Genomic DNA, 20,083 nt, shown 5'->3' with positions numbered 1-20,083 from the left:
TCAAGCATTGCCACAAAAACATCTTTCCATATCAGGAGTGACTGTTCTGAAAATTACAAAGAACAACAGCAAAGCAACATGAGAATATCGTGGTAATAGAGATAAACAGAATTACCTTTCAGTCCCTTGAGGAGTGTAGTTCATTACTTTAACTATCTCTTATTTTTTGCAGGAGACATTTAAGCTGTCATAGGGAACCATTTAAAAGAGACGTATCCAGCTTCGGTGGCTACACAATATGCATCTGGAGAGCAACAGCATCAGTCCGCTGACATCTGGTCCAGCTCTGTGATCACACATGCCCTTTGAAGCACTGTACCTCCTGGTTTCATCTCCATATTACAATGCAACTGAAACACAACCAAAGGCCGACAATGAGTTTAACTCTGGTTCATCTGAATCATACATGTGTATGCAGTTAGCGAAATTGAGATATGCCTTCTTTACTGCAGACTTTTTGACTTACAAATGGCATTAATAGTGATGATTATGTTCGATTCAAGTGTCCCAGTGTGACAACGGGCCAGCATGCTTAATACAAGGGCCCTGAAAAGGGGGAAATTATGGAATTATGAAAGACACCATTTCACCTTCTATACATCTGTCTCGGTTTACGAGAGTTTGTGTTCATATGTTTACGTTTGGCAGGCAGCCTTGCATATAAGGATCGCTACACTTCCAGTATGGTTGCATTTGCAGTTTGCTGGGTGGTACGTTACGTCTTATACAGCCTGGTCATATGCTAATTTAAATGCAGTATGGAATTTACACCACGGATATCACGTGGGTGTTAACCAAGCCCCTACGAACGGTGCTGCATGGTCCCCGCTCCTCACCATAAGGGGTTGCAACAATCATGGGAGAAAACTATATTTGATTGACAGGAACATTTGATTAATGGACATGCAAGCGGCTAATGATGGGAGACGAGGAGTCGGCAGCACCTGTGGCGTTCAGGTGTGTCTGCATGTTCAGTGCACGGTAGGCAATGCTGTTTAAATCCTCGGCTGACTGCTACTGTCGCTTTAAGACAGTCACCTGACGACGAAGGAAAACCCGATGGAGGAAGCAGGAAGTGCGTTTACCAAGAAAGAAAGGAGAGCCTGAACACATAAACAAAACACAAAGAAGAAGATCAAAAGTCAAACAGATAGTTTCACACATTTATCGCAATGGCCGGAATTAAAGGTATTGTATTCTGGTCGTCATGAGTCAGTCGACAGCTGAGATTTACGTTAATGTAGTTACGCAGACGTTAATGCCTCAAAAACGTTGTGTGTGTAGTCTATATTTTTGAAACAATGGTGCTCATTAATTACGAAAGCTATCAATGCAACACTGCCCAAGAACATGTAGATGTGTTAAGCTACAACGTTAGTTCCGTTGTTAAGTTGTCCACCTGTTTTAAATTATCGGTTATTGTTATTTATTTCTAGTAGAAAGTTAACTTGGCATACACAGATTACACAGCAAGTGTTGCAAACTTAATGTAACGTTAGCTGATTTCTGTTTTGTATCTAATTGTAACTTTGGACATCGCAATTAAGTGTGTAACGCAATGTGACGTTCATGGGATGTTTTTTTTGTTTCAGCACTGGTTGCTTTATCCTTCACTGGAGCCATCGGACTTACATTTCTTCTTCTGGGCTGTGCATTGGAACAGTACGGGTAAGTTATTTGTTATAACGTCTTTCAGTCAATGCCCACTCCTATAAAACTCCATACTCCCAGTCTGTAATGCAGGCTTTCTGTTAAATGGTTTTAAACCTTGAGACCAAGCTGAGATAACTCTGATGTAATTTGGGCTATTTTTTTTCAGATTTAGGGTAGTCACATAATCACATAAGACATTATAAAAAATGTTTTACAGGCAGAGTAATACCTCTCATAATAGGTAAACTGGGCATCGTTTTCGCAATGCCCCTTTTGAAATGTGTTGTGAATGGTTAAATATTTCCGAGTGATTTGTTTTGGCACAATATTTTTTTTATGTTAATTGTAATCCAACAAACTGCAAACTCGTGCCATTATCGTATGTCATCAAATGTGGAACCTGCTTTTAACTGTTCCATTTCTGTTTCTGTAGGGTCTACTGGCCGTTGTTTGTCCTGATTTTCTACATATTGAGCCCCATCCCGACCTTCATATCCAGACGCCTCAGTGATGACACGGACTCCTCCAGCAATGCATGCAGAGAGCTGGCCTACTTCTTAACAACTGGCATCGTGGTATCATCTTTTGGGCTTCCCATTGTGCTCGCCCGCAATACCACAGTGAGTTCTCTCTTTATAGCCATCATCATTAGCTTGGCTTGTATTTGTTTGCATAGATATGTCTGTGCACCACATCAATTGTTAGTATATTTCAAATGCATTTTTTATTTGCTTTGTGAAAAACCAAGGACTATAACTTTATTTTGGACTGATTCTGGATGAATATTTTCCTCCAACAGATCCAGTGGGGTGCCTGTGGTCTGGTGATGACAGGAAATGCTGTCATCTTCCTCACCATCTTTGGTTTTTTTGTCGTGTTTGGAGGTGGGGACGACTTCAGCTGGGAGCAATGGTAGAGTGCCTTCAGACAGTGGACAGACAGAAGGACAGATGGATGGGTAGGTGGATAGTTGAATGGATAGACAGCAGACTGAGGGGCGTATGTGTCCTGCACTTAATTAAAAGGGGATGATGCTCATGTACATAGTATGCTGCAAAAATGTCAAATTTACTGGGCATGGTTTCAAGCCAATTTTCATATTAAACGGTGTTGGGGTTGGAGACAATAATATGTATCCCATTAATGTGCCTTATGTCTAGAACCAGAGAGACACCTATCCACCATAACCCATGTATTGCAGCTTGTCTCGGCTTTATTTCAACCCCCAAATCCCCCTGCTTATTGCAGCTGCCTGCTATTTCATTATGCTTCAGTTAATCAATATCATATTGGGATCCTAAAGAGTAACTCTGTTCAAGGCAGGATTGGTTGTACTGAATTTTGGTTTGCTTATTATGAGCATTGTCTGCTGTTTAAAATGTGAAGGCAGGGCAAGTTATCTTAATCCAAGCTAACTAGTTTTAGGACTCCTCATCAGGTAAAGATATATTTGTATGGAGATTGTGTGTGTGTTTTTGTTTGATTTCATTTTGCTACAAGACTTAATGTAAGTCTGTTTCTTAATGTAAACTGACTTATTAAAACTGCCTTACTTTTTGTTCTGGTGCAATTGTTTACATTCTCACCAAAGATCATTTTGAGTGCAAAAATGGAACATATTCACCTTTTGAACTGTGGATTTTGATCTGAAAGCACTGTGTAGTGAAATTCATACACCTAAGATTCTATGTTCAAGTATTGTGTGAACAGGCCTGAAGAAGCACCCATATCCATTTTATATTCTTGCAGATGACAAAAAAAATCATACAATTGAGCCACTAAGGGCATGATATTAATTTGTGAATGGTTATTACATGTTGAATGGTAAATGTGTTTTACGGGCTTTGCATGCGAGCTCATCCAGTGTATATTTTGAATAATAGATATATCACTGTGATTTGGTTTTGAGTCAGATGTTTGGGTTTCATCATCATCCTCATCAGAAGCCATTGAAATGTGTAGTAGTAAAATCACTATCACATAATCATGTTTTATTTCATCATTACCAGTAACTTACTTTTACTGTGGTTATGACGTTTGTATGATTAGCCCACTTGACGATCACACAAATTCTAGTTATCGTCCTGTATAATTTCAGATTTTCTAATCCTTCATGCTTTTCGAGGGTAATATTATATTGTATATCTCAGAACTGACATGTAAAGAAAGCTTTCTATTGTGACTCTCATACTCCCACTAACGAGTTCTGAGGAGCTCTCAAAGGTTATTTTATAAGCTCCTGGTTACATTTTGTTTTCTAACATTGATTAAAACTCCCTGTATAATGAAACAAACTCCGTCTTGCTGTTTATTGCTGGTGTGTGAAGTGGATGGAGGTCTGACTTATGTAAAGCTTGTCTGGGTAGTTGTGATGGATATGTGTGGACTATATAGCACAGCAGCAACAGTGAATGTAGCGAACTTCTGTAATGGTCTCCCATGAGACACAGACTGTGAAAGAAGGAGAGGTGTAGTGTGTGTGGATCAATTCCGTCTGGCCAGACTTTGTGAGCATATATAGGCCTGCCTGATGGTCCTGGAACTCTGGTGTGAGCATCTGCTAAATCATTTAGATATTTTGCAATATTCAATAAGTGGTGTGCAAAACAGCTCCATGTTTTGCCTAACAGCACATCATTTTCACTGAAACACATCTGTTGGCCTCCCTGTCGGTTTTGATATTTCCAAACACTAAAACATTAATATTGAATACTTGATCCACAACATTACTGTTGTGAATAAGCTGCGTAACAAAAGACTGCAAGGCAGCATTCTCTTTTCAGGGTTGAATAGGAGGTGGTAGAAAACAACCGTGCAGCTGCATGCAACTTGAGTCGCTCATTCTTTGTTCACGTGTGTCATGGATGCACTCAAGCTTCCTCACCAATTTGCGCGTTAAGCCAAGTGCATTTCCTCACCGCTGTCTGCAAATGAATGAATATTTCTATGAGAATCTGTGTTGTTGCCTCCCATGATTGCATTTCACAAGGAAAAGACAACAGCATGCATGGACTAACATCCCACAGAGAGGTTAGCTGCTGTATCAGTGCTGCTGTGTGAAAAGCACTGAAGACGAAGACCGTGTATGTGCAATAGATAATGTGTGCTGTACAGCTCAGTTACATATGTTTAGTTAAGTGATTTTGCATGGAAATGCTTGGTTGTGTAAAGTTTAAGAAATGAGCTGACATAATTAAGACTAAAGGATATAAAGTTGGTCTCTGCAGGTTGAAAAAAGAAAGGCATGATAGCATATATTTCACAGCAGAATACTGTTACTGAGAAAATCGCAGTAATGAAGTTGCAATAGTAAAACAAATCACAGTAACCAACAATCTACTGTAGAAACACAGTTACTTATAGTCCTGCAGAAAATCACAGTAACCAACAAGACAATGCTGACAACTGAAATGCATTTCAAAGCCTTGCTGGAAACGTAGAAATGATAATTGAATTGCCTGAAGTATCTTGAAGCTGAGAGGCATTGCGCTGCAGAAGTCTGGACTTGAGCCCCCACCATCGCTGCAAGGTGTGTGGACATGTGTTGCTGTTACCATTCTGCCACGGAACGTCCTGGCAGAGTTACTATACCACAGAAATAGTAAAGGCTTAGTAGACGGGCAATATCAATACCCCCAAAACATGATTGAGAACCATGTGTGTTATGGGTTGTACTGCACCACATCCCGGCCCCATGAAGCCTGTCAAAGCCCAAGACCATGAGAGATGTTTTCTATGGCTGCAATCAGGTGTTGAAGGTGATACCCTAAAACTCCACTCAGTTATGATTGTGCAGTCATGACTGGATATCAGTCCCTTTGGGAGCCTCTTGAAGCCTGGAGCATGTTTCACAGGGAAATTATTTGTGAAAAAAAAAGTGATTTTTCTTTTAGATTAGGTTACTTGACAATTGCTGCCAGTTAACTATAGATGTTTTTGTAGGTTCATCAGAGCAAGAAAGGGACCTCATGTTGGCTGTGGATCAAGATGAGCCATCTACATATTTCAAATGTGAATAAAGGAATTGTCTGTTGAGTGAGTGATGAAGTCAAACTGTGTTTTTATTCTACGTGGGAGAGAGAGAGACATTGAGAAGAATAACATATGAAGGTGAGGGTGGAGATGAAGAAAGCCCAGGGACACCCATTCATCTCTTTTCCAGGACAGCTGTTGCTTGGCAACAGCAAAGGTATCAAGATTATTCAAAAAAAAAACTGCTCAGTCTTAAACACAGGACAGATTAACACAGTTTAGAACATCACAACCCAATGCAACACAGCACATAGTTGTGTGATACTGTAATATAGGCTACTACACTAATAAACCGACAGATATATGATATAGATACCTATACATGCTGTGGATGTTTTAATATACCATGGCATTTGCAATAAACAGCTAATTTAAAACTTCTGATAATTCTTGTTATCTTCGTTTAAATTGTAACATTGTATCGTAACTTCCCTCTCAGCTACTGTGCTCTCTAATGAGCTAGGAGAACATTCCTGCCCACTGCTATAAGACTTGATAATAAGTCACCTCTGGCCAGATCCTCCATCAATTGAATCAACATCAACATCGATAGCCCTAGCACCGCTTTTGTTGTTTAGCTAGTACATACTTCTATTTCACTGTATACAGTATACTACATACACTTAATATACACGGCATATACTTTGCATTTTTGCACATTCTTTATTGTTTAATTTTCTTAAATTTAATACGCTATTCTATGGAAGCCCGTTTTCTACCAGTGTGACTTAACTATCTTATAAGATAGTTAAGTCAGAATTATGAGATAGTAAATCGAAATTATGAGATAGTTAAGTTTATGAGATAGTATCTCATAATTATGACTTACAGGATCTTAATGTGTTTGTCACAGTGACAAAAACGGGCTTCTGCTGTTTTGTTGTGAGTATTTTTCATACCTAATATTTTTGTGTCTTCTATGTAACTTTGCTTGCTCCTGCCACAAACAAATTTCTCCTTGGGGATTAATAAAGTATCTATCTATCTATCTATCTATCTATCTATCTATCTATCTATCTATCTGTCTATCTGTCTATCTGTCTATCTATCTATCTATCTATCTATCTATCTATCTATCTATCTATCTATCTATCTATTTATCTAACACAGTTCAAAACTTTCAACTTTGTCTCACTAAATCATAAGCAGGACAACAGCTTGGAGAGACAATTAACTAAAACGCATCAGGGAGTCAATACAATGCAGAGAACTGGGTGGGTGTTGTAGCTCCATTGAACTGGTGAAGCAGACACATCCATACAGTGCTCCATCTGGCAGGGATTCAAATGGACGCAGGGCAGTAGTGAGAAGGCAGAGAGGGCGTGCGCGCTGGCAGCCATTGGTAAAGGGAAAGATTTGCGTCGTCAGTGTTAAAGCCAATCGATGCGCTCTCGGGGTCGGGAATGGGAACGAGCGCGAATGGCACAAATGGAACCTCATAAAAAGGGGCGCGTGCTTCGGAGGCGCGACAGAGAAACGGGAGACCACGGTTTACCACAAACCCGGCAGCGCGTGGGACAGCAGATAAACCCCCGGTAAGTCTGCGTGTGACCGTCCGGCCATGTTCCGGCCATGTTCCGCTTAGGGAAAAGGGGGAATTTATTTTTTAATAGCTTTTTTTTTATCGACCTCATTGTGTAATAACTAGGTGAATACACACCATACAACCCGCGCGGTATCTTAAAGTTGTGTCATATTAAATTACAAGTAGATTACACTCAGGGGTATGGACGTGTTGTTGCTCCCAAGGTTTGCTAACAAAAAAAAATGTTTTACGACGCTCAGGTGGCATGTTTCCGTCATTTGAGCTGTGCTATAATTGAGGAAATATGATGCATCTTGAGTTGCACTAAGAGGCTTTTGATTCAGTCCCATCACGTCGGCGTCTTGTCTGTACGTAGGCTGGCTCCTCATCTCTCGCAGGACTTTGCATTGTGGGCATCTTCTTTTTGTCAGACGACCTGTTCAGTTTCACTCGGTGTGTCGAGTTTGAAAGACGTCTAACCGAATGGCGTACTGCTCTGGAAACAGCCTACACACATGTGTAGATGGTGATGAGGTCAGACAAGGGGAAAGGCTTTCCCGAGGAAGAGATTATATTATTTATTGAGCTCGAAGTATATATTTGAGTTTGGGACAATTAAGGTTTGGGGCGGTGGAAAAAAAGTGAATATTTGTGTAAATGGAGGGATTGCTGGAGCGTTTTATATGCCATTATACAATCAATCACTGTCCATTTAGCAAAGAAGTCTGAGTTAAATGAGGTCCACCATCGACATTCGGAAAACAAATGGCACTTGTTAGGCCCTTTATTCCACCCACGAGTAGAAATCAACATCATATTTATGTTGGGACTTAATGTGTCTGACTTTAGTCAATATAGATACTCAATAGTTACCTCTGTGTTAGAGGGGAGACTGTGGGTGACTGGAACATGAAGCTACCACAATAAGCCATTTGGCCTTTACAGCAGAGTCACACGGTATTTTAAGTGAGATCATTTCAGGATGAAACCAAACGGTTGCTGTTCCAGTGACACAACAGTCCTTGCTTGCTGCAAAGGAGCAAGGTAAAATACACACGGAAATATGTGCATGCAAAAGTATCAATCCAGCTGAAATAACTGATTGGCATGTGTAGCTTGTCATTGTCTTTGTCTTGTCAGAAAACGCCTTTAAAAATATTCCTTGAAAGTGTGTTCATGAACATAAACACATTATTATTCACATTCAACCCTAATTTATTATTCAGTTTAACTTCTTGAAATGTTTCAACATATGTAGGTTTGTGTGAAGCATAATTTGGTACAGCAGAATCATGAAGCTTCTTCACTGAGGTTAGTAAGAATAAATTATGAATATTGGTCACACCACAGCAGTTCATCTTTGCCCGGTCTCATGGACATCACCATCCGAATGTCTCAGCTACCACAATTATATTCCAGGTCTACTGGCTCTTAACATTGTTGAAAAGGTCATTACAATCTTCGGAATGCAGATTAAAGCTGTATTTCAATTATAAAACATAATAATTATATATAAACAAAACTAGAGTATTGTTTCTCTTTTTCAAATATTTCTTTTGAGCTGTGAATGAGTTTGGCATCACACACAAGCTCTTCTATTATGCCAACGGAACTATCATGTTTCATTTTAGGAAGAGATTTCAGAGGGGCACTTCCCTTTAAGCCCAGTTCATAGCATTTTTGTCGTGTCTCGGTCATGTGGTGCGTGAACTCATCTTTTATTCTCAGTCAGTGCTGAAACAACAGAGCATGTAATTAACCCAATTTGTGCTCGGGCTTTAGAAACTGCTTGTCAATCTTTTTTTTTTGTTGCATGTTTTTTTTGCCTTAAGCTAAATTTATCTTAAAATGGTCCTGCACTTGACTGATGATTTAAAATTCTTCGCTACAGAACACATACATCCAGTTTCATGTCAAAAGGACTTGGACTACCGGACTGGTGACTCACTTACTGGCTTGTTGGTGTTACTTTACTGGTGTTACTTTAGGGCCTTTTCTGTTGCTGAACACTGATGTTCCGCTTCCAATGATGAATACGCGCCGTGTCTGTGCTAGGCCGTTAGGTTTGCAGACTGGGCGAGTGTTTGTCATCGTGGGAACTGTGATTTAAAAAAAACAGATTATCAACAGCTGATTGTGAAGACTGAAAGCGTTGTGTGCATGTGTGTGTATGCACTGGATGGTAATATGAACTGGGATTTACACGTCTCAGTGCTTCCACCATTATAGCTCCACACTTTTCCTTCAACTCTAGTCAAAAGTAATTATGTTTTATTTACTGTTGGGAAATCATGTGTAAATACATCCATGTGCGATGCTTGTCAGAGGGAAATATGTTGCCCTTTTTGTGATATTGTCAGGGGTCCTTGTTGCTGATCAATCACATTTCTGCTGGACGATATTATTGGCTGTTTTTTGCTTTTTGTTTGATGTGTGAAATTTGTAATACATACATTGTTTGTCTTTCAGGTCGACAGTCTGCTGATGTGAATTCCCACCTATCCTTTCAACACTAGCCCAAGGAGAAGAGGTTCAGCTGTGAGTACATTTGTATGGTGTCTGGGTGGGATTATTGTGGTCAGAGTCAGTTTTTTACTTTAAGTAGTGTATACGATTTATTCATTGATTTTCAAGCAGAATATGTCAATGTTCTATGTGTTATGGAGCTGTTGGTTGAACAAAAATAAAACACAGTAAGTCTGGAGGACAATATGTTGCTCATTATTAAATATGATCCTTTCTAGTATTTGTAACATCTGTACCCTCGTACAATGACCAGCACACGACTGTATGGGAGGTTCTCAAATGTTTTTTTGAACGCCCAAATGACTACGCTCTCACTTGCCCAGTCTCACGACTGTGGCTCCGACCTCTTTTCGCCTTCATTCCTCCACCTGCTAATCAGGGAGAAACCCAATTTTCTCAAGCTAAGGCCAATTAGGCCTCTTCCCGGCACTGTTCCTTGAGCCACTTTCCACACCACCCTCTGCAGCTGAGCCCAACCACGCCCCTGCCACCACAGTATCAATACACCGACTCAGTGAGTCACGTTTGTAGACCATTTTTAAAATGGGATTTTAAGGGTACAAAATATATAACTGTTATATACCACATCCCCTATGTTTGGTTCTCCAGAAGACCAACAATAGATAACAACAAATACAAGCATACTCATTCCACGTTAACATATGTTTTATTCATCACTGCCCATGCATAAATAATTACTCTTTCCTCTCTCGTGGTATAAATGTCGGGTGAAAATTGTACAGTAAAGGGAGTCTGGGATTAATATTATGGGGGCACTGCCCACCCCCCCCTTAGAATCACCATTACTCTCACAGGGAGAGAGGCCTCAGGTTTTTTCACGCTTCAGATTCCAGATTCCACGAAATCGCTGCGGTGGGCGAAGCTCACGTCTAGCTTTGGTCTCGCTTCCAATGGCTGCTTCTCAGAAGGTTCAGGTGGTGCAACAGGAGAAAATTACTGGGACCACATTACTTTCTAATTTGTTTTTCGATGGCATTTACTAGAAGGAACACCAGGCTGCAGCACATTAAGAATGAACTCGCTTGACATTATTATGTATGAATTTCCAATCAGATTTATTGGCTTTGTTCGTTACGGCCTACTTTAACCGCTGCATATATGTATTCAGGAGATGGAGCATGCCCTTGCAACCGTGATATTGATATTGATACAGATTCACTGATTGATTCACTTCAACCTCAAGAGTCTCTCAAAACTGCACACAGATTCATGTCTGTCTCAGCTGTCATCTGAGGGATTTACAGCCATGTTGACATGGAGGTTGCCAACTGGTGACATCACCAAAGGCCCCCTCTGTGCCCCAAATCCTGCAGACTCTGCCAAGCCTTCTGTTGCCTCCTTACTCTCCAAGTCATTTGTTAAAATTTCCCCCGAAAAGCTTTAATCATTGTAGCTGACAATGGCAAGGTTTGTGAATGGATAACGGATGAAGTGCTGAACAGACAGTGAACTGGGTGATTTGAATACAACGGGGTAATTAGTTTATGTGTGTGTGGGTGTTTAAATCTGACATAATGGCACTCCCTCATAATTATTGGGCTGTTCAGCAACTCCAATCAAGTGACTCATCCACAGTCACAGTTGCCATATGTCCTGGCCCACCAATTATTTATCTTTTCTTTCTTTTATCTTTTAAATGGTTTGATTGGTCTCTGACATAGCGCAGTTAAACAGCACTAAATACTCATAATTAATTGAACATTTATTCACCTCTTTCATCTAAATATAAGAAGGGAAAAATGATATTATCTCTGATGAATGCCAAACATGACCAAAGGAGTGTTAACAAATAATTATTACACAACAGAGATGTAGTTATTCTTCTTTTAAGGCAGGGGGTATTATCCCAAAATTCAAAGATAATTTATTGTCATTATGCAACAAAAGAATTCAAAGTTAAATGCAGTTGGAGCCCGTTTACAACACAAGAAAAACAAGACAAAAAAACAAATAGCAAATAGCAGAAACCACTACTCTGTGAAGATGTGGGCACAACAGTCACCGACCTCTTGTTACTGGGTTAACCTGAAGGCTTATTTCATCCACGTTATTTTCCTTTTACTGGACATTAGCCAGGATTAGGCTGTGTAGTGGACAAGCCTTAGGTTTTAGCTGGGTTAATCTAGCTCCTCCCATCTCGGCTCTCCTCCCTGGGTCACCTGACTTCTCTTTCGGTGGTGTTTGGTCCGGCAGATCCTGCTCGGTGGTCCACCTTTTTCTGATGTTGATTAATGTATTCTGTCATTTGACATAAGTGCAACAGCAATTAAACACGAAAAAACAACAATTAAATGAATTTGAGCTGATAGCGATATGGGTTTCAGATGGTTTATTGCGAGATGAAACGAGAGGGTCCGATTTAGGAAGCGGGGGTTTGAAGGAGGAAGGAAGGGGGGTCGTGGGCTGAAGGGATGTAGGGATAGGGTCGAGGGATGAAGCGATGCAGGATAAGGGATGGGGGTCGAGGGATGAAGGGTTTAAGGGAGAAGGAACGAGGAGGGTAGAGGATCGTGGAAACAAGGTTGGAGGGGTGCGATGAGAGGCCGCTGGTCTGGGTTGTGGTGGGAATGGGGAGAATGGAGACTTGTGAGTGGGGGTCGTCTCTTCAGAAGCTCTGGTGGAGTCCCCCGTTGTTCCTTTAATCCAAAGAGAGAGAGAGAGAAAGAGAGAGAGAGAGAGAGAGAGAGAGAGAGAGAGAGAGAGAGAGAGAGAGAGAGAGAAAAGGAAGACAATAACAGGGTTGGGGGAGGGATGTGGAAACTGAGTCGAAGAGGAAGTGAACGGTTTGGTTGTGCTGAAGTACTTAGGGGAAAATGAGCTGTGTTCGGGGCGTGGTCCTTGTTCCCAAACTAAGCTTTATAAAACGCCATTTGCGACATCACAATTAAGACAGTTTGTACTTTCAGTTTGAAAGAGTAACTGACTAACTCATGAGTCGACTAATGAGGATATATTTGCAACGGCAAAATGACAAACAAATGGTATGGCAGCAGACCCTCCTTAAATGGTCTTGTGACACGTGGCTCGGTGACAACAGACTCACAGAGTGTCTCTCTCTCTCTCTCTCGCTCTCTCTCTCTCTTTGTGTCTGTACAGTAGGGCAGTGGGTTCCCAGCATGTGGCCTCCACGCTGACGTCATCTTTCAGCTGCCACAAATGTGTGTTGTTTCTCTTCCTCCTCAACAAACTCAGCCTTCACCCGTCTCAAAAGTTCCTTTCTACTGGAGTCAGCTTCACTGTACTGAATGCAAATACAAAAAGCCAAGTTTCCATTGTGGCTGTTTTGATTTGCTAGCAATAAGTAATCCAAGTGGACAATTGTTTGACATTTGCATAGAGCTCATATGGCTTTGGGCTGATGTTTGACAGGTTTCTACTTAAATTATATGATATAAGAAATTATGTTGACATTTACTTCTGAGAACAAATCATTTTGCATACAATAACACTTTATTTAAGAAATTAATCTGCATCTATTTAGTTAATACATCTCTTTTTGATCAATAGAGGAACTCTGCTTGAACTGCTATGTTAACTCTGTCTGTCCCTCTCTGTGTCATAGAAGTAGAGATACTACTTTTAATAAGCTATAATGTATACATTATGTTATGGTTGTTATTATTGCAAGTCTACCTGCAAGAAGTGCATCAACTGCTTAGTGTGGAGGGCATGCCCACACAAAGAGTGTGGGAAGGAGAGATAAGATTAGAAAATAGTTTTTGCCTTAAAACTCATTGCTGCCTAAATATTGATTGTTATAATATTAATGTTATGTATGAATTACATTAAAATGGATTTGTCTAAGTTTTGATCTAATCTGCAGATAGGACTAAAGAGACTTGACCTGACAAGCAAATTGCACCCAGTGAATACAGTTAGCGTGTTGTACATGGGAGTCTGTGAATGCCACGTGCTGATACAGTATAGTAGCAACCAGTTTATACATAATGTTTGTTTATATATCAGATCAATAATCCATGTAGATATTCCAGAAATTAGAAAAATACAGTGTCAATGATACATCTGTTCATATCCGTGAGTCACATATTTTTCTTTAAATCAAATTTACCTTTTCAGACACATAATAGTCAGTAAGTGATCTGGAGAGGTTTTAGGTGTGATTTGCACTATGAGTAAGTTTCTGAAAGATTAGAAATCACATTTAAACAGAAAGTGCAATATGTTACGTAAAATGATTCCAGTGAGAAGGAATATGATGGAATACTGAGGTCTGGTCTTTGAACTAAATGTAAAGTTGAATGTGAGCTGTGAGCTGTGAGCTGTATCTCCACTCAGTGAGCTGAACTCACTCGGTCCTTTCAGTCGGAACCACAGCTTTTCTTTCAAGGTCACGATTTGATCTTAGATATATTTTTGTGGTGATCAAACAAGATTGCTCAATCCCTTTTATTTGGTCACAAAAGTTCAGCTCAGTGTCTAAATCTGGTTTAAGGCTTTTTTTTACGTGGAGGATCTGAGTTTGGAGAAGAGATGTATACAAAGTATATCTGGACACTTAGCAACAGGGCCAGAAAAGCAATGTTTAAATTGGTAAAGAGAAATGATGCCATCAGTAGTGCCATCATCGGTGTTGAAATTACACTTCCCGATGAAGAGGTCTGTAGGGATGATGTTTTTTTGTTGGCCAACCTGGAAGTTTGTATTGTATGAGTTTCCTCAACAAAAATCCAATGCGATTATGGGTTTTGGGGATTATAATTTGATTATTGCATGTGTTATTTAGCAAGATATTCATCACAAATGAACACTTTTATACTTTGTGAAGCATACATGCAATTGCCGGAAGTAGAAAGCTAACAAAATACACCACGGTTACCTAAGCGCAAGTCTACTGAACTTCAAGCTCAAATAAATAAATAGGAAGTGAAAGTAATAAATAAGATAACTGAATAAATATGTAAAACGGTGATGTTCGTGCTTGGTGGCGGCTGCACATTTCTCGCCCACTATCGGAGCCCAGTTCCAACAGTAATGGTACTTTGCATTACATCACCAGCTCCCTTCTGTATAAACACAACAAGGCTTAAAAGGTGGACTAATCGGTGTGATGTTGTTGTCCCCGACAACATCTGTCGTCTTATTTAGCCACTTGTTAGCAACCACATTTTTTAAGACACATGAAAGCTTCAAAATTCACAAGTGGGATATGTACTGATGTAGTTTATGTCGTAAAACCAAACTTTAAAATCTCTTCAGCTTATGTTCACAACAGACCTTATTTGAAGCATCTAACCAGAAACCCATGCAAACCCCCCTGGACTTAAAGACAAGGGAACTGCAAGTGCATGAATAATAATGTATATTCTGCAGGACTATTCTTTGAGGACTCATTTCTGCACCACTCTATTCAGCAGGTGTTGTGTTGTTTTGATTGGATGAATGTGGCCCAACAGACTAACAGGGTCTGCTGCAGTTGTCGACAGCTGTCTTGTCTCGTGACCAGTACTGCTTACTTCTCCATTTAGTACTCTTATACAGAATACATCAACACTGGGTAAGTAAAGTCTACATACGTGCATCGTGCTGTATGTTCTTTTTTTTGTTGTTTTTTTTTTTTCTACAACAGTAAATCTGACTTATTTTGGTGTTGATGTATCTTGCAGCATACACAGGGAAAACCAGGATCTGACCCGGTCTCGAGTCTCTAGCTCTTTCACACTAAAATTCACACCTGCGAGTTTTTAGAGTCCATTTTTTGTACTGTGGCAAGAAACCAAACTCCATTAGACACAAAACCACTAATCACACTAACCACTTTTATCCGTCAGTTCATTATTTGGTCTCTAAAATGGTTGAACAAAGTGGAATAACGGCTTCAATAATTTGTTTTACAATAATATTAAATGTCAAATACTCAGATTTAATTAGCTGGGACCAGTAAACATTCGGCATTTATGATTTATGAATGACTTAGATGATAAATCAGTTGTTGTTAATTTTTTTTCTGTCAATTTCGGTGATTTTCTGTCAAGCTCTGTATCTGGTGTTCTTGGGGAAGATGATGCAATTAATCTACTGTGTTTCCTCAAGTGTGCCCACAGACAACACACTGGACTCGTACATACTTAACTCTAACTTCAAGCAGCCGTGTTTAATGGCTTTAATGTTTAAAGTAAAGTTTGTCCATGGCCTTTGCTTTGTAAATGAAGTACAATGGTATACGCCCAGCACAATGATCCCTGGAGAGCTCTCCAAGCCAAATCCTTACAATCTGGATCTCGAGTGCTGCCTCGTGACCATGCATTCTATTGCCCGCTTACGTGAACGATCAATTATTTCTAGAGGTACAGGCAACCACAATGGGGATGACTTATTGCTGGGCTGACAAAGATGAGAGGTTACTTGAAGCTTGTTTCTCTAAGAAATGTAGAAGTGCACGTCTTTTAGATTTAGGTTAAATGCTCTTCAGAGTCTCCGGCTCATTCATCCCTGGATGTATTCACAGGGCTCTGTCCTTTTCACCGAAGTGCTGATGGCAAGGGAAAAGTAAGTTTTGTAACAACCATTTAATTTAATTACTTTTAATATGCTTACTGGGAAGATTGTTTTCTTGGATGCAGCCGCAGGTTTTTTGTAGATAATGAGCTGAGTGATCACTGATTTCAAAAGGCTCAACCATGTGCCGTCAGTTGTCCCTAAAAAACAAATTCCAAACGATGTTTAAAACGTACTTTGTAAACACAGGAGATTATTAAAAAACAAGGCCAAACACTGACAAAAGACCATACTGAAAAGATCATAATGAAATGCCAGCCCTTAGTAAGCCAAGTGTACCATATCAGTGCTGCAATATGTATCGCCAAACAGTGTGCTGCAAGAGATAAAATAGACTCTGAAATTATTTGGTCTTTCATTCATTATTCAATTGACAGACGATGATGTGGATTGTTTAATTCAGCAAAAATGACCAAAACTTGCCATATCCAGCTACCCCGAACACAATAATTTCTCTGTTTTCATCGTTATCACTTTACTATTGACTGTTGGTTGGGCTAAACAAGCAATTTGCAGATGTCACCATGGGGTCTGAGAAAGTCCAATGGCCATTTCATTTCACAATTCTTTACATTTTATAAGCAAAACCATAAATGTATTGAGTCAACAGATGAATGGATCATGAAAAACATTAGTTGCAGCCCTACAAGATAGCGAACACACATCACATGCATACATCTTAAATCTAAGCCAGCATTTAAATTACTCGTTGAGCAAAAATATGTAAAAGGCACAAGTACTGATATTAATATGTTAATGATATACACTGGAACGATGACAGAATTTTTATGATGGCAAGAAAAATATTTTCTTGGAAATTACTTTCTGAAATGGTGCTATTGGGGAGACTCATAGTTAAGGCATGTATTTGACAGAACAGGAGCCTTGGTGTTGAGAGAAAAAAATATGAATAGCATTGAAATACAAAACTCTTAAGTCTACGACAATAATTAATTGCCCATTGCTCTAACTCGATTCCTCTTACTGTTATGGTCACAACAACCACCTCATCCTAAACATCTACTTGAAACCTCTGGATCATGAAGTATGAATAATTTAAATGGTGTTCTTGTGAAACCTATAATGGACACATCTATCAAACCCATACATTATTAAGAACTTTGATCTCCTGCTCAGATTTGAACCAGCTGCTGAATATTACAGATGCTCAAAAAACTAATCCCTCTGTGATCTGCTGTCATTTTACCTCCCATGTTTCTTTTTTCACAATTACTGAGGGTAACAGGAAGACGCACACACAGTACATATGTTGTTTGAAAAGCTACAAACAAAACATGGTTGTTTGTGCAATGAGGACTCTATTTTCATGGCACTTGACTTGGCAGCATCCGGAAAGCACCAACAACAGCCTCCGTCACCAGTACACACTGCTACTGCACACTGACTTCATCACAAGGGCACAGTGCCTGGTAAAACAGGGTGATGGGTTAGAACCACAGGGAGGTGGGGCCGATCAATAGGGACATGGACAATATCAATTAATTTCTGTCACAAAGATTAGTCATTCATCTCTGCCTTTTGGTGATTTTCTCCCAGCTGTGGTCTTTCTATTATTGATGAGTGTACAGTTGCAGCATACAAATCAGGCTGACAGACGGGACTGAACGAGCAGACCTTTAGGCACATACACATGCACTCTATCACTCTTTTTTTCATAGAACCATTTCCACAGAGTGTATTATATGCAGTAATACATACCAGGTTTATTTTAGTTTTTGCACTTATTTTAGTTTTTTAGCCTATAGTTAATTGCCTATATTTAACAACACTGTTACCCACACAGCCAACTGAGTATTAAGAACTGCAGACTGGCATCAAATGTCTGGTCGTGTTGTGGCACAGCTGTTTTTGGTTTGACGACATGTAACATTGAAGAAGTTTGTATTCGGGTTATCCATTGTCGTCGAAGCAATATCTCAGGAACACCTTGAGCAAATTTCTTCAAATTTGGCACACATTTGCACTCAAGTGGTCAGGGTCACTGTGACCTTACAAAACACATTTTCCCTCAACTCAAAAATTGATTTGCTAATTACGACTTAAATTCACACAATAGGAAAATGAAAAAGTGTTAACATTTTGGACAGACATTGAAGTGAACTGCAACATGACTGGTTGGTGGTACTTCTATTTGTTAAATAGAAAAACTATTTAGGTGGTACTTCTATTTGTTAAATAGAAAAACTCAGAACAGAGTCTACAGAGCCATGTTCGAGCTATGTTGGGCTCTACTGACAGTGGGCACAGTGGTCTTAGGTTTACAATAAATGATCTAACAACACTGTAACCACAGCTAATAGTCAAAACCATACAGTTTCGTTTGTATACCTTTTACTGTGTTTTATCTACCTGTAAAGTATGTCTGCATTCATTGTGTGCATTTTACAGTGTAAATGTCCACTTGTATAAGCGTGTACAAACTGCTGGGATAGGTACTTCATCACAGTTCATGTAATGTCTGCTTTTTTGTCAAAGTTGTAGAATGCAGTCTGTAATTCAATACAGCGTTGAAGACTTGTCAAAGTACTGGACTCAGAAGTTGATTACCAAGTCGGAATAATAACACAAGTCTGACAACAATTGCAGACATGATGGCCACTGTGAGGGAGCCAGAATAACTTTTGGAACTGGTTACTTTATCATGGCCCTCCCCCTCCTCTCTGTCTCCCATGTGCAGGCGTGCTGGTGAAGCAGGGAAGAGCTGCGTTTTCGGAGAACGGATCAGAGACGGGGAGAGAGAGAATCTGGCTGAACATCCCTCAGGATGAAGAAAAGCAGGAGTGCCCAGGGGGTTATACCAGGCGATGTAAGTACTGATTTTCCCAATCACTCTTTTGTGCAACCATGAATCCCTCTATGCATTCATTACACAGCCACTTGAGATTTCCTTTTATCTGAAATCCTGAATCTCGCTTCGAAAGTTTAGAGCCTAATTCTGCAGTTTGCACAGTTGCTGTAGATTGTGTTTGCCTTCCTTTCGTTTCCACCCGAACAAAGACACAGTGAGCTCTAGTGGGAATACACGAAGGCGGCAAGGTGTAGTATGTCGGTGACTCATAAACAGATGACTGTACTGTACACAACAGATCGCTATCCAGCAGGACACGCTGCAGAGAGTGAGATTTGTGTGTGCGTGTGTGTGTTATAACAGAGACAGGGGGAGAGGTAAAGTGTGTTTTGTGAGAGTGATTTTTAGAAGATCATAGAGACAGAGAGTTGGGGAGTGATGCAGAGTTTAGAAGGACACAGACCGGGAAGAGGAGGAAAGGTGTTAGAAGACAGTTCACACCAGGAGACATTTGGGGCATGGACTGAGTGGAAACATGGATAAGATGAGGAAGGACGGAGATCTGACAGAGAGGCCCATCTGTTTCTCCTCTACGCCACCGGTGTTTACGACTGGACAGCCAGCCAGATCATTCACGCTGATGTTGTCCAACAGGAGCTCAGAGGCCAAGCTGCATCCTGGATGATGAAAGTTTTCCTGCTGTGACTGACCTCCATCACCCTTCAACCCCCCTGTAATTCACGACTAGTTACTGAATATTTATGATAATGAAAAATAATAGTAAAACATATAATGGAGTTATTTTTCAGGAAATGCATAACTTAATTCAGCATAATTGCTATTAACATCATGAATGACTCAAGGTCATTTTTACTTGCATACCAGTTGTGATTTCGGTAATGGCACATTTTTCAAAATGAAAACCTTTAATTAACAGCACCTGAAAATGCTTATTACAATCTACTGGCAGGAATGCGTGAGCCGGCTTATTTAATGTTTAA

The 20,083-nt window shown here is 40.0% G+C and overlaps 2 protein-coding genes across 2 annotated transcripts in view; both read left to right on the top strand.

Moving 5' to 3' along the window:
- The first annotated feature begins 1,092 nt into the window (after nucleotides 1–1,092).
- Nucleotides 1,093–3,941, top strand: LOC306739369 (leptin receptor gene-related protein). The gene is made up of 4 exons (XM_079221365.1): nucleotides 1,093–1,188; nucleotides 1,593–1,668; nucleotides 2,087–2,273; nucleotides 2,453–3,941. Exons 1-4 carry the CDS (start codon nucleotides 1,173–1,175, stop codon nucleotides 2,567–2,569), a joined length of 396 nt encoding a protein of 131 aa, XP_079077491.1. The 5' UTR covers nucleotides 1,093–1,172; the 3' UTR covers nucleotides 2,570–3,941.
- Nucleotides 3,942–19,058: 15,117 nt separating this feature from the next.
- Nucleotides 19,059–20,083, top strand: part of LOC306737631 (3',5'-cyclic-AMP phosphodiesterase 4B-like) — a gene marked incomplete at its 5' end in the record, with an annotated part of 35,503 nt that continues 34,478 nt past the window's right edge. The window contains one exon of the mRNA XM_079219380.1: nucleotides 19,059–19,112. Within this exon, the coding sequence (XP_079075506.1) occupies nucleotides 19,059–19,112 (54 nt within the window). The remainder of the gene's footprint in view (nucleotides 19,113–20,083) is intronic.

The sequence above is a fragment of the Taurulus bubalis genome, assembly GCF_910589615.1.
Source record: "Taurulus bubalis genome assembly, chromosome: 1".
In the NCBI taxonomy this organism is placed as follows: domain Eukaryota; kingdom Metazoa; phylum Chordata; class Actinopteri; order Perciformes; family Cottidae; genus Taurulus; species Taurulus bubalis.
The sequence above is the reverse complement of the archived record's forward strand: the minus strand, read 5'-3'. Positions and strand labels throughout refer to the sequence as shown.

Coding starts and splice junctions, on each gene's coding strand:
- LOC306739369 (XM_079221365.1), top strand. Junction 1,669..2,086: donor TGTGCATTGGAACAGTACGG/GTAAGTTATTTG, acceptor CTGTTTCTGTAG/GGTCTACTGGCCGTTGTTTG. Junction 2,274..2,452: donor TGCTCGCCCGCAATACCACA/GTGAGTTCTCTC, acceptor TTCCTCCAACAG/ATCCAGTGGGGTGCCTGTGG.